Source organism: Amblyomma maculatum, chromosome 8, assembly GCF_055883805.1.
Source record: "Amblyomma maculatum isolate TAMU_Amacu chromosome 8, ASM5588380v1, whole genome shotgun sequence".
Taxonomy (NCBI): Eukaryota; Metazoa; Arthropoda; class Arachnida; order Ixodida; family Ixodidae; genus Amblyomma; species Amblyomma maculatum.
This window is the reverse complement of record NC_139351.1, coordinates 32,529,373-32,544,532: the sequence shown is the minus strand read 5'-3', so window position 1 is coordinate 32,544,532 and position 15,160 is coordinate 32,529,373. Positions and strand designations below refer to the sequence as shown.

The 15,160-nt window shown below is 45.7% G+C and overlaps 1 protein-coding gene across 1 annotated transcript in view; it reads left to right on the top strand.

Annotated features, from left to right (window-relative positions):
• Window positions 1–15,160, top strand: part of LOC146180860 (ubiquitin carboxyl-terminal hydrolase 24-like) — a 205,407-nt gene that overhangs the window by 89,834 nt on the left and 100,413 nt on the right. Inside the window, exons 31-33 of the mRNA XM_084576188.1 lie at window positions 7,518–7,686; window positions 9,712–9,877; window positions 14,743–14,901. Of these exons, the coding sequence (XP_084432314.1) occupies window positions 7,518–7,686; window positions 9,712–9,877; window positions 14,743–14,901 (494 nt within the window). The remainder of the gene's footprint in view (window positions 1–7,517; window positions 7,687–9,711; window positions 9,878–14,742; window positions 14,902–15,160) is intronic.

Sequence of the window (15,160 nt, the reverse complement as noted above, 5' to 3'; positions counted from 1 at the left end):
CATTTTCAAGCCACCTTAGCTCCGCGCGGCACGAACCAATCGGCGCCATCTTGGTCTCGTTTGAAAACTCGTTTCCCGTTCTCACTCCTGGCATCTCTCAGCACAAGCGAGCTGAAAGCTCCGCACAGCGGAGCTTTCAGCTTCCGTTCTCAAGGGGTGAATCGTCGCGGCACAGCCGCTGATTGGGTAAAGCAAGCGCTCTTCGAGGCGCAGCCCTCTGATTGGCCGTGACGCATGCCTCGCCTCCTGCGGCCGCATTGCCAACTCTTCATCGTCTGCTTTCGCCCGCTGGCACGTCATTTTTCGCACTCCCCTTTGTTTCCTAGCATCTCTCGTTTTGCCTTTTTTCTCGTCGTTCCTGTAAATGTTTTGACTACCTATTAACTCGCTTCTCTTAGCTTCAAAGTTTTTGTTTTCGTGTGTATTTGCCTGCCTGGTGTCTGTTCCGCATGTCTTGATGGTGCGGGACGCATGCTTAAAAGCAGTTGGCAAAAAGTGACGCGTGTGGAAGAAGAATGCTACATCGAGTACTACAGCTTCGGTGTTGCCGCAAGCTGCAGGGCCGTCGGCGGATGCGGCTGGATTGAACTCGTTGACCACAGTTTTGCCGATGGATGCGGCTGGACCGACACCGTCGATGTCAGCTTCGTTGGTGTACGCCGCGGCTGGACCGTGCCGATCGGCGTCAACTTCGGTGTTACCGCAAGTGTTTGCAGTGCCAGTGGATGCGCCTGGACTTAGCCCGTATAAAATATCGACTTTTGATGCTCTGCGAGTCGCTTCGAATTTCGTGTCGTCGGAAGCGGCCCAGCCGGCTGAGCTAAGCCTAACGACGACTTCGGTGTTTCCGCACGTCGCTTCAGCGCCGGCAGACGCGGCTAATCCGAGCTCGCGTGCTCAACGCTTGGGCACAGTGTTTTTCACTGAGGCAGAGTGTGCGGGGCGCAAGAAATATGCAGGTAACGTCAAGACGTCATCGGCAAAGAGATCCGCGACTTCCTGCAAGTTCGAGCTGATGAACGTCAACACAGTAAGTGAAGACGACGATTGCGGCGTTGAATACATAATCGTTGATATGAGTGAGCATACTAAAGAAGCTTTTTGCGTCCACAAGCTGCAGCAAGTGTGGGATGGCCAGTGTTCAACTCTTGAAATGCAGCAGAAGAGAGTATGGCTTAGCTGTAAAGTTAGTGCTCACATGTTTGAAATGCGATTTCGCCAAGCGGCACTTTTCGTCGCCACGAGTGTCCGGGAAATCTAGCATCACACCCTTTGAAGTAAATCTGCGGTCGATGAAAGGCATACAAAGTATAGGGAAGGGAGCGACTGCCCTAGTGGATTTTCGTGCAACAATGAACCTCTCCCACCGAGGACTTCACTACAAGACTTTCAGAGGGCACATGAACACATGGTGAAAGCTTGTCAGGCAGTTGCTACTGCTATAGAAACAGCAAGTGTAAATGTGGTGAAGGACTTGGACAAGGACTTCCTGAACCCAACAGGAAATGTAGACATGATATTTGATGGCACATGGAAAATGCGTGGCCACTGTTCAAATATTGCAGTTGGTTCTATTATAGAACTGTACACTGGCCTTGTAATGGACCATGTTGGGCTTTCGTGGTACTGTCGTGGGTGCCAAGGGGCACCTGATCCCAATGATGATGGTTACGGTGACTGGGCTGTGAACCACACGTGCATGAAAAACATTGACTGCTATGCCGGACGGATGGAGACCGAACCAGCTATGATTCAATGGGTCCTTGCAACAAAATGGGTTGCGGTACACAACCATACTTTGTGATAGTGATAGCCGCACATTTCATGCATTGACCCAGGAAGGCGTGTATGGATATATATCCATCGAAAAGGACTGCCTGAACCATGTCTACAAGCAAATGGGGACAGCTCTTCGCAACTTGTTTGAGAAGAAGGCACAAGGGGAATCTCTTGGTGGAAAGGGCAACCTTACCCAAGAAAAGATAAAAAAGATGACCAATTACTGTGGGTATGCCGTGCGGAGCCATAGCCACAACGTCGCAGACATGAAAAGGACAATGCAAGCCACGCTGTTGCACCTGACCTCAACAGATGAAGCCCCAGATCACAGTTGCTGTCCTCAAGGAGATGATTCATGGTGTACCTTCAGTCGTGCTTTGGCAGACCAGGCGGAGCCGCCACCACACAAAAACCCTCTGCCAGGCCATGTTCTCAGTGCGCTTGAGCCAGTTGTTGCCAGGCTGGGCGACGAGGCCCTCTTGGAGCGCTGCAAAGATGGCATGACACAGAATGCCATCGAGTGCCTGTACTCTGTCATCTGAAGCCAAAGCTCTAAAAAGATGCATGGCTCTTTGCTGGCTCTTCAAAGGGCTGTTGCAGAAGCAGTTTTTCGCTTCAACCAAGGGATGGCAGCAATCAGCAGAGCTGTTGCAGCGCAGCTTTGTTATAGTGCCAAGACAGGTGCCTCATTCATAGGAGCCTAGAAAAAGATAGAGACTGTGCAGGTCTGATAAGGGTGACACCGATAGTGAAAAGGTGAAGAAGAAGATGGCCGAGAGGCACAGGTCTGAAAAAACCCAAGACTACTGCTCAGGACTTATGTGAATGATTTCAGATTCAGAGACTGGAGCAAGTGACTTTCTGAGCATCTTTTTTGTCAAGTGCCCATGCTGTACATAGATTTTCACAACCATTACATGAACAGATTTTTGTAAGTTTGGTGTCATTGTGTTCAGCAATAACTGGGCTGCATGCTAAAGCATTAAATTTTTCCATATGATCAGTAAACAAAAGTGGCACTGTAAGTAAAACTTTGATACAGTTTTCTCAGCTTTGTTTTTTCGGTCAAATGCCTTTGCCTTACGATAATTTTCATAAGGTTTGCATGCACGGATTTTAATAGACTTGGTATCATCTTATCAGTAAAATCTCAGCTACATCCTAAAGCTTTCCGTTTTTCATAAAGTCTGATAGACTAGCAATTAGATCAGATGTAAACTAATTACTCCCACATTGTTTTTTTCCCCCCAACTTTGTTATTAATTCATGACATATGAATGACTTCTTAAATATTTCCTTAGCTTTAGGATGACAGCATATTTTTAAAACCAGTTTTTTTTAATTAAGAAAATACCGTAATGTCCCGTAAAAGAAGACACTATGTCCGGTACATTGTTTTGCCATATCTTCATTTCTAGATGGGATATTTCAAATCTAAATACATATTTGGAATCAGCATTCAAATAAATATCACTATGCCAATTTTCAGCAAGATAAATTAAAAAGTAAAAAACAAGTTTTCAAGACCGTCATCTATTTTTCAGCATATCTTGCTTAAACTTACCATGCAAGTCAACACTAGGATGCTGCTTTCAAATATGCATTTAGATTTCAAATATCTCATCTCAAGTTGAAGATATAGCAAAATAACTGTCCAAATTAGGTCATTTCTTACGGGCCTTTATGGTCATCATCATCGTCATCATCAGCCTGACTATACCCACTGCAGGGCGAAGACCTCTCCCTTATTCCTCCACTTAACCCGGTTCTGTGCTAGCTGCATCCACTTGACCCCTGCGAACTTCTTAACCTCATCTGCCCACCTAACTTTCTGCCTCCCCCTGCTACGCTTTCCTTCCCTTGGAATCCAGTTTGTTACCCTAAGCGACCATCGGTTATCCTCTCTTCGCACTACATGCCCATTTCTTCTTCTTAATTTCCACTAGTATGTCGGTAACCTGAGTTATTTCTCTGACCCACTCTGCACGCTTCCTATCTCTTAATGTTACCCCTACCATTTTTCGTTCCATAGCCCTCTGCGTTGTCCTGAACTTAAGTAGAACTCTCTTGGTTAGCCTCCACGTTTCAGCCTCATAGGTGAGTACAGGTAAGATGCAACTGTTATGTTATATACTTTCCTCTTAAGCGATACCGCTAAGCTGCTAGTCATAATCTGTGAGTGCTTGCCAAATGCGCTCCATCCCAATCTTATTCTTCTTGTTATTTCTTTTTCATGGTCCGGATCTGCGGTTACTACCTGTCCTAAGCAGACATATTCGCCTACTACTTCCAGTACTTCGCTACCTAATGTAAACTGCTGTTCCTTCCCGAGGCTGTTGAACATTACCTTAGTCTTCTGCATATTGATTTTCAAGCCTACCTTTCTACTTTTCCTGTCTAGGTCATCAATCATTATTTGCAGTTCATCCCCCGAGTTGCTTAGCAAGGCAATGTCATCAGCAAATCGCAGATTACTGAGGTATTCTTCATCTACCCTTATCCTTAACTGCTCCCATTCCAAGTCTCTGAATACTTCCTGGCCTTTACGGTAATTTCTCATTAAAAGAGACCTGTTTTAGGAACATGCAGACATTTCGAAAGATCCACTGCACATCCTAAAGCTTTCCTTCTTTTCTTAATTGTGGTATATTAGCAATTAGACTAAATTTTGGCTAATTGCTGCCACATACTTTTCATCTTTAGTATTCACTTATGATAAAGAAAATGACATTATATGATATTCCTTAGCTTTAGGAATTGCAGTCGACTTTTTGAAATCTATGCATGTTTCTAAAATACTAGGTCTTTTTTAATGATGAATTACCTTAAGGACCCGTAAGAACCGGACATGTTATTTTGCCATATCATCTCTTCTTTCTGAGATATCTGAGATCACAACACATATTTGAAATCAGCGTTCAATTATCGTTCTATTCTGCACTTGCATACCAAATTTCAACAAGATATGTTAAAAAATAAGGAAAATGTTTTCAAGACCCTCATCCGCATGCTTTGTTAGAGCGATGCTGAGCCTTTAGAGTCAGTTTCTGTTTTGTTTTATGCTGTTGGATGGCTTTAAGCTTCTTGAGTGTGTTTGAGGATGGAAACTCTGTGACAACTGCTCTTTTTTGCTGTTCTGTAATTGCTTTAATTTGCACCCACTGTCAGGTTTCGGGAGTGGAAATTACTATCATCATTCATTTTCCTTAAGGACCCCTAGGTGGGGCATTAGATAAGGGGGGAGAAAAAGGAACGAAATCACAAATAATAGGAATATTTCGAATATAACAGTGAAAAAGGCAAACATAATTGTTAAAATAGCATTATAAAGCGATAGAGTGAACAATCATAGATTCATTGTAGCCATCACGCAATGCCTAGAAGAGGAAAGCAGGAACACTGTTTTGCATACAAAGGTCAACAGTATGAAAAAAAAAAAAATATATATATATGCAACACGTGCAGAGGTGGTACTCAAAAGTGCGACTAAGGAAAAAGATAAGATAAAAGCCAGGTTTTGAATTTATTTGGATCGTGCTCAGTTACAATCGCCTCAGGTAATTCATTCCACTATTCAGTGGCCATATTGGGGAAAGGGACCAAGAAATACCCAAAACTGAGATCACAAGTAAAAGCAGACAAATGATAGGTATTCGATCATTCATCGCTCGATCACAAAAAGTTTTGAGCTGCTTCATTGCCATCGAAGATATTTGCAATTAAAAATGACACTCCTCCTTCCACCCCTCAACTCAGCATTCTGAAGCACCAGATGATGATGGAAATGTTTTATTGAGAGGAAATTATCTGAAGGTTAATCGTATCCTTAGTCCGGGATTCTGTTGGCTAAGGCCGCTGCCTTGAATCTTTCCATGAGGGCAGCCTAGTCCTCGAGGTCCGAGCTGAATATGGGCTAGCTCCCATCCTTTCCACATTGGCTGTTTTATAGTGTCTAAGGCACTATTAGCCTCGCAGGCCCATACTGTAGGGTACAAATCTTGTTTCTGGCCGCAAAATTCACATTCAGCTAAAAAAGATTTGGGCTCGGTAGCTTGGAGCTTTACTTGAATATTAATGATTTGGTTTGTAATTTGTGTAAATGACGCTGTTCTCCTTTATCTAATCCTTCAGCTGGGCTTGGGAACGTTTGTCGTGATAAGTGCAAGCGCTGTAGTATGTCTGCGTAGGTTAATAAGTGGGGTGAGTTGTCCGACACTTCTGGAGGGCGGGGAAAAAAGCTTACAGAAAAAAAGAATTACAGCCGCAAATTTGAGGCATAGAATTATTAGCAAGCTGTAAAAGCCACCCAGAGCAAGCTGAAATTAACTGACACAGCTTTCAGCCAATGGGATGCAGCAAAGAGAAAAGCGTTATCCTAGAAGTGCACTCCGCTTATGCAATTCATCACACCAGACCATTTTTGAGGATCTTTTTTTTTTTTTTTTTCTTGTGCGTCTATCTCTTGCTTTCCCGTGTTCATTGAAGCTACATAGCAATGGACCCTTTTCATATTTAGTAAGTTGACTTTCTTATGGTGCGTGTAGTCCTAATCATGGTGTCATTGGCTATCAGTAAAACAAGAATAAGGTCCTGACTGAACTTTTGTGTTACCATTTCACTGGCATATGAAACGTTGTGACAAGAACAGCAGTGGCATAGTCCGCTCTGTAAAGCACACAAACTCCAGCTGTATATGTGTGTACTACATAGTGTTCCACAAATTTATCGGAACGGTTTTGAGAAAATCTGCCGCCTCAACTGGAGGCACGTTGTAGTGAAACTGTGCAGAAGGCTTACATGGTTTTAGACCTTTGGTTGTGTTCAGTTCAGTTCAGGCGTTCAGTCGTGTCCGACTCTTCGTGACCCTATGGACCATGTCACGCCACGCTTTCCGGTCTCTCACTATCTTCTTAACATCACATAGCTTCATCTGCAATGCCTCGAGAATGCCATCTAACCATCGCGTTCGCTGCCTACCCCTTCTCCGGCGACCCTCAACCTTTCCCAACATCAAATCTTTCTCCAGCGACTCCTCTCTTCTCATCAGATGACCAAAGTAGCTGAGCTTTAACTTTAGAATTTGACCCTCCAATGAGCAGTCAGGGTTTATGTTGTGTAGTAAGTTCTATAGTGGGGCTTACCTGGTTTGGCCACGCATGGTGAGAAACCCGAACCGCCTTTGATGAGATTGAAAAAGGGAAAAACGCGAATGCCAATTTTCCGGTGAAGGGCCATGGTGGCGCCATCTATTGTCATTATGATAACGTGCTACACTTGCCTGGGCGGCTTTAGATGCTGTACTTTTCTCTAGCGATGCTAGATGGCGCCACAACTGCCTTTTGCCAGCAACTCAGGATTGGCGTCTTTGATCTTCATTTTCGTCACAGACGGTTCTGGCTTTGCATCATGTGCGGCCAAACCAGGCGAGCACTGTGGTCTAGCCTAACAGCAAAACAAAAGGGGCAACAGCGAGCAAGCTTTGTGGTTTCAGTGCAACTTAGCCTCCAGTTGAGGGAGGAGAATTTTTGAAAATGGTTCTAATAATATTACAGAACACCACATATTTTTAAAATAGCCTGTTCTGCTATTAATAGAACAATCAGCATTTAGATGAATCTGTGGGAACATTCTGTGAAATGTGTTTATTGGATGAATGCAAGAGCACTGAGGCCGGATTGTGGGTGGAACTGATGGGGAAAGAATTTTCTGTTGAGATTTTATTTATCATGCCATTGCAGGTTTCTCATCTGTGGCCAGAACGTGCCGCACGCGTTGCAGAGTTCTTCCTCATGCTCCATGTCCGCCACCTGCGGTGCTCCATCTCCAGTGAAGCCTACCACACCAAAGAAACTACAGGTGGACCTGGTCCGGATGACTCCAATCTCTACGTTGACACCCATCATCAAGGTGATTTTCTTCCCTTGTTCATTTTATTCTTGTCTGTTCCTTGACGAGGCAGGACTTGTTTTGACATTTGTCCTGAATTACCACGTTCAATATAATTTTTTAATTCAGACACAGAAGTTCAAACATGCTTACTAATATGGACAACACGAAGGTTCGACAGCATACAATTTTTTAAAATTAAAAGCTTGATATAAACATGAAATCTTGCTTTTCATTCCGTGTTATAAAGCAAAAATGAATACTAAGAAGAGATGTTGCCACCGCGCACAATTTGCGCGACGGAGCCAATGGACTCGGGAAGTGTAGCGTGCGCGCACGGGTCGGTCGCAGTGGCAGAGGCACGGCAGGGTCTCACGCCATGACGAGGCAGTGGTGATTACATACCAGTCACATGCCTGTTAGCCGTTGCATGGCCGGACTCGAAGAGTGACGGCGATGCTCGAGTCTGACCATGTCCGTTTCTCGCGTCCAGCCATGTCCGTTCATGACCTGCGAGATCACCGCGCGTGGAGGTGTGATCTCGGAGGCCATGGGCCGTTGGTGCTAGTTTTTGTTGCCGCCGCTAGATGACACGGCACGCGAACACGCGGGTGATTTAAACACACTTCGATTCAATTGATTGAAGAATTGCATTTCTTGACGTTTTTGTCCGGCTTCTTTACACACTTTTTCGCTGTTTTAATGCAAAAGAACTGCTTCGTTAAAATCAATTTAGCATCAAATTTTGAACTTTTTGTTTCGTTATACTGAAAGAACTCCCATAAAAATAAACAATAGACCAACTAAACTGATTTTAGTTTGTTTTATCTGATAATTCACTATATCCATGTTCGTTATAGCAAGGTTCGACTGTACAAGTATGTATTATTATGTAATGCCATCAAAATTTGGTGTGCGGTAAGTGCTCGGTGAACTCAAAAGCTGCTTCAAGAAAATTATCCGAATTATATTTATATTTTCAAAACTTCCAAGTCTAGAGCGCACCTTGTAGTTTTAATCAGGTCAGTTTTTTTTTTTTTTTTTTCTACTTACGTTTCAAAAAAGGACAGGCAGCAGAGGCTGCAAAAGTTAACATAAGCTAGTTTGACGGGGTCCGCATGCTTTCCCAACTGGGGCTGCAGCTACAGATGCTATTCAGCTCATTGATTTTGGTAGCTGTGTGAAGGATGTTGTCGTAGTATCGTCATCCCTTCTCCTGATAAAGGTTATCGCGATGTCTGCTCGTGGCTGTGCATGCGCTCGGAGTTTATGGAGGTATTTAACCGTGCCCTGATCCATGTACGGGGGTTGCTTCCAGTTGGGCACCTCGTAATAAACCTGCCTGTTCCCAGGCTCTGGTGTTTGGATACCACAGATAGATATTTGCTGAACAAATGTTGTCATAATCAGCGCTGGCAGTGTGCTGTAACTTTAAGCAAAAAAAAAAACACTGACACAACCCGTTTACTAACCTGCAATGCAAATTTCAGCTACAGCTGTTTGCACTCTATGGAGAGACAGCTGGCATCTCTCCTTTTTTTTGTAATGCGTGGTGTTATCACGTTGAGAGGTACTATACCACAGGCCTATCTCACTTAACCCTCCTGCAGTGGTGCAGTGGTTAGAGCACTCGAGTGCTATGCATAAGAATGCGGGATCAAATCGCAGCTGCAGCAGCCACTTTTGAATGGAGGTGAAAAGCAAGGCACCCATGTGCTTTGCAATGTCAGTGCACGTTAAAGAACTGCAGGTGGTCGAAATTTCTGGAGTCCCTCACAACGGCGTCCCTCATAGGCCGAGTTGCTTTGGGATATACCTAAGCCCAGAAACCAAATTACCTATCTCGCTACTGCTTGTTAAGCACTAATGCACTGTACATTGTTGCAGCTGCTTGCTCCTCCTCCAACGTTGCATGCATTTCAGCCCCTTCATTCCTCTCTCCCTGCAGTGCTCCTTGCTCCACCTTTTCTTGTCTGTTGCTCTCTTCCTGTAACACATAGGTTGAGATAAGTGCACTATACAATGCCTGCCGTGCACACAATGCAGACCATGAGCCGTGCTGCCCTGGAGGAGTTGGTGGACTGTTTGGTGCGGGTGGCCTGGGCGGCGGCCGCAGGCCAGTTGCGGCTTGCTAACTCGCCCTTGCCCACCCGGGAGGGGACCCACTTCATCACAAGCTCTGCGGGACGACGCAGCCGCCAGAGCAGCACAGGTAACGTGCAATGGCCTTTTTAGCAGTGCTTCTGTCGGAACAGAAGGGAGTGGGAAGCAGTATCGGTGTTACTTTTCAACCATTTATCTTGTATTGTGAAAGCTAATTAATGCAAACTTTGAATAGCTAGAATTTTTTCCTAGTTTGAACTGCATGGCTTGCTATCGCCAAGCTTCATTGAAGACTACGTACGTATAAAAAGATTTTGAATCTCTTCGTTTTCGCCATCTTGAGTTCTTTGTGCAGCTACATACCTCCGAAGTTTTGTTGAAATATACCGCTGCAATGGGGGGGAGGTTGCAGCAGTCATGTAACACACTTAAGCTTTTTGTTAGTGTCGGTTAATTTGTTTAGACCACATGTGCACTAATTTCTAGACCACGGGAGAGGACGCAGGTCTTGAAAGAAGGCAAAAAATTATGCTCGCCATATTACCTCTTTCCACTTTTTTCTCTGGCTCATCTTCGTGAGGCCAATTAATGGCATGGTGTTTGACTTAAAAAATGAAATAGTATGTATTTTTTTATTTGTGCTTGGGCAAAAAGTTCACGAAAGCTGCACCTGTTTTGTGTAAATATCAAACAGCGCTTTATTCCAATGCTCGAAGACTGTGAATTGTGTAATACAGTCGAACCTGGATATATCGAACTCGAAGGGAATCACGAAATAGTTCGATATATCGATAATTCGATATACAGAAATCGGCTTGTGACGGCACTTACGATGCGAAAAAACGATACCGTATTTGTCGCGTAATCAACCCACTCGCATAATGAATCCACCCTCCACTTTTGCGCCGAGAATTTGAAGAAAAAAAAAGTGCGTTAAGGCTAGCTCGCTCACATGCAAGCGATTGAGCGATCTCAGCGACGAGCGGCAGCGACAGAGCGAAAAATTTCAAACTTGTTGGAACTGCGTCACTCTCGCTGCTCGAGCGAGCCACCGCGGCAGCTCAAAACAAGGTTTCTGTGTCGCCACGGCAGAAATCGCAAGCGTTTTCGCTTGCAAGTCGATGGCGCGCGTCACTCCGTTTCGGTCGTCTCATCCACAGCTCATTTCTTGGCAGCGTGCCAAGATGCCGCACAGCGATAACGATAACGTCGGGGCGCGTTTATCTTTTGATAGCTCCTGCGGTGGCGGGGAGCGAACTTGGCAGAGTGCCCGTGATGGCTTGATTGCACAAGCCTGGTTAGATTTATCACGCTGCGCTTGGGGCGGGCGTCATGATCGCAGCAGCTGACTGCGTGCTGTCGTTGATTCATAAAGATATACGACTCCCGCAAAAAAAAAAAAAAAAAAAAGAAAGAAAGAAAGAAAGAAACCCTGCCGCTTCTTAATGTCCAAACGGCACAACGATAAGAAAGGGTGACTCGCCAAAAAAAACAACAAACAAACAAAGAAAGAGCTGCCGCTTTTAACGTCCGGAGGCCACAGTCAGTCGCCGCGCGCAGAGGGTTCGCAACACACGCTGGAGAAAGCGTCAGACGCCTGTCTGAAAACGGGCTGAGCTGGCTTGGCGCATGCGTAGCGAGTGCTGAAGGAGAGAGATAGCTCGGCAGAAGGATGGGCACACCCACGCACATGGCTTGCAAACGTCATGTGTTGGTGCGCGGGAAATGATAACTGCAGATGCGCGCGCCTTTGGGGAATGGGCGCGGCAGATCAGCGTCGCCCAACTGTCCCCTCTCATTCCTTCCGCGCGTGGCTTGAAAACGTGCTAGCGCGACAGCAATCACCGCAGATGCGCGTGCCTTTGGGGGAAGGGCGCGGCGCTGCCCTAGACCAGCCGTCGCTGAACTGTGTCCTCTCATTCCCTCTGCGCGTGGCTTGAAAACGTCACACGGCAAACGGCTAAGGGTGATGCGATCGTCTTTGGGTAAGGCACACTTTCCAGTGCGTGGTGCGGAGTTTGATATATCGAACGACCAGTGAAATTAAGTTCGATATATGACGCGGCTTTCCTATACTTTTACATGGGATTTTCAAGGGGATATTCCGTGAGTTCGATATAACCAAAATTCGATATATCCGAGTTCGATATAACCGGGTTCAACTGTATACTTTTTTGTAGAATTGTACTTTGTTAACATAAAAAGTTGTATTCCCTATCAAAAGCGTTTGCAACGCGAGTTATCCGCGATAGCAAATAACAGAGAAAAAGTGTGGAAAAATAAGACCCTATTGAGAAATATATTAATTAGCTTCTATTTATTTCACTCTACAGTACAGCAGAAATCAGACAAAAATTTAGGCGTTCCTAATTTTTATCTTTATTTGCATTGTCTCTAAAAATAATCATAGATGAGCTTGGAATGCCTGGACGTCTACAATACTTGAAGGTGGCCGTGGCATGATTACGTTTCTCCTCTAACAGTGTTTGCACACCACGAACGGTCAGTGCTTATATGCACCCAATCGGCTGGCAGCAGCCGAATGCAGTTTTCAGTGTAGCTCTAGCAACAGAGGAAATTTATTCACAATCATTCATGAAATATGGCACCTTAGAATTGAAATGCATAAACCATACAGATGCCATTCATGCATCTGCTCATTGTTACTGACTGAAAATTCAGGAATTATCTTGCGCGGAAAGTTGAGGTTTTACTTTCATCGGTTTCCCTAAGGCGGCAAAAATGTGGGGTCTCAATGGGCTCTGCGCATTTTCTTCGTGGCCATCTTGCATAATAAACCCACCCTCTTCACATTTGCTGCTGAGAATTAAAGAACAAATGCAATAATAGTCTCATTAGTAGTCTATAGCATGGCCTCCATTTCTGGCGTCCCAGCCCACAGCGATAACATCATGGTGTGTTTATCTTTGGACGTTTGCTCTAGTGGTAGAGTGAAGAGGGGGGGGGGGGGGGAAGGACTTGGCAGAGTTCCAGCAGCCTTGATGGGAGTACTGGTGGTGGCTTGTTTTTCGTGTGGCTTGTTCCATGGTTTTCAGTACGGGCCGTGATTTGGTGATTTGGCCCGTGGGCACCGTCCACTGCCACAATATCATTTCAACTCGCGATAGCGACAGACGCCTTTTGGAGGGAACGATACTAAAAGCCAACGTCGTAATTGCAGCATCCGCATGCTTTTGTTGATGACTTATGGGTGAAAGGATGGGCGGCTCCTGAAAAAAAATATATATTTTTTTTTTACGCTTAATGAACCCTATCCCCAAATTGACGTCAGTTTTTCTTTAAATATGATGGGTCCATTGCACGAGTAAATACGGTATTTTGATGGATGGAGCCATGTGCCTCCTGCCTGGATGAAGCACTATCGTGGGCCCTACTATCCACTGCTCATCCAAAGCTACCTTACAGTGGTAATAGTAGGGGATATCTGGCTGTCTCTTGTGCATTAGAATCAATCATGACTCCATGTCAGTTGAAAATAACTGCCGACCCAATGTTTCTTAAGGCTCAAGTCAGCCAGTGGGCACACTCTGCGCATATGGATCTTTTAAGGCGAAAGCCTTTAATGGCTCATGCTGTCAGCGTTCATTCATTTGGTCACACTGTAGCTGTCAATCAAATGACGTCATGATGACATGATCAGAAAATAACTAAATCCTGTCTTCAGTGGGAATCGAAAACTCCATCCCTTGGATCCCCAGCCGAGCCAACTGCGCCATGGCCGGGATTGTGAAACGCACATCATAATTCTCCTTGTCTACCGTGAGGATGGTAGTAACAATGACAATGACACTGCAGTTAGTGATAATGACAATGATGGCATTAGTAATGACAATGACATTGCATCTAGTTGTTAATGATGAGAGAAAACATGATGCACCAGCAACGCTCAGGCTTCTGCATTTCTGCAGTGTAGGTTCCACAGTGCTCTCGGAATCTTTAGTCTAGTGACGCATTCGGTTGGGGGGACGAGAGCAGAAGCGCCGAGCATTACAGAGAAGTACAGGAGCACGCCGAGCGAGGGTGTAACTGTACTCCCACGGGAACGCTCTGCGTGTCGAGAACAGAGCACCACGACCATGTGACCGCACTTCTCTCCCCAGCATTCTCCGCCTGCCCGCAGTGGCGGCTATTGCAACCAACGCTCCGTGTAGAACCACATGTTTTGTATGCCTTTGTTCTCACAGCGCGGCGATCTGCCTTCTTTGACCCTTTCAATGCCAACAGCGACTCTCAAACATGCATACAGCACCTGAGCAATGCTTTCCACTCGCCGAGCACCGACGTTTTGCAGCCGCCATTTCGAGCATCGCTGACTTGAGAGAAAAAAACAAAGATGGCGCAGATATGACACTTTATGCCATGTGACTTCCTCTACCTTTGCTTTAGACGAAGGAGCAGCTGAGAGTGCATTCGGGTGCTCTCCCACTGGAGGGCGTGTTGTCCACCACCTAAGCGGTGGCGGGTGCAATGACGGCCTACAACAGATCAAAATTCGATGGCTGGCTAGCCCCCGCTGCAAGTGGCGTTGACCTACCGTCCCAGCCCCGTAGGGCCAGGAACAGCCACCCATCACAGTGCTCTCGAGTACGCCTGCTCTCCCACTCGAATTTGCCATATGTGACACGCCTTTGATACGCATGATGTGGATATCTGACCATAACAGGTCTCTTCCAGTACAGTGTATGATGGCGCACTGCCTTTTTGAACCTCCAAAGAAGCTTCTCCCCCTCCCCCACCAAAATGGTGTGCTCCTACAAGACCCCTTCCCCTGCAGTTCTCTACAGTGGCCTGCAGAAGCCATCTTGTGGGGGTGTGCGTTCTTGTGTAGAAGCATGTTGCATATTTTTTTTTCCTTGTCAGTGCCGGGCGGGGGGTACAAAAGTGATGTATAGCAACACAGCTGCAAAGTTGTCTCTATTTTCACTTGATGGTCGTTGGTTCTTTCTTTTGCAGGCAGTGGCACAAGCAGTGGCAGTGATGGGGAGAACTCTTTGGGCCTCCATGGTGGAATCTGTGTGAGCCAAGATGCGGTGGACCGTAAGGATGCACTGCTGGCACAGGAGGCCCTCGGCTTCCTCTTCTCATGTCTTGAGCTCAGGGAGGACGTATCAGGTAATCTAATGTTTGGCACTAGCTCGCGCTTGCAAGCACATCTTTGTTTCAGTGAAAAAAAAGGGGGGGGGGGGGCACATAAACAAGTTTTCAACCGAGGCTAGTGGAAGTACGCATCACTGAAAAAATCTACAAAACAAAATGCCTAATATCTGTCTTTCACTCAAACGGGATATGCCTTTGTAGCTAGTGCCTAGTGCTTCTTCATCGAACAATACACCTTCACACGTGTCTCCAAACTGAGGTGCTCTCATGAACA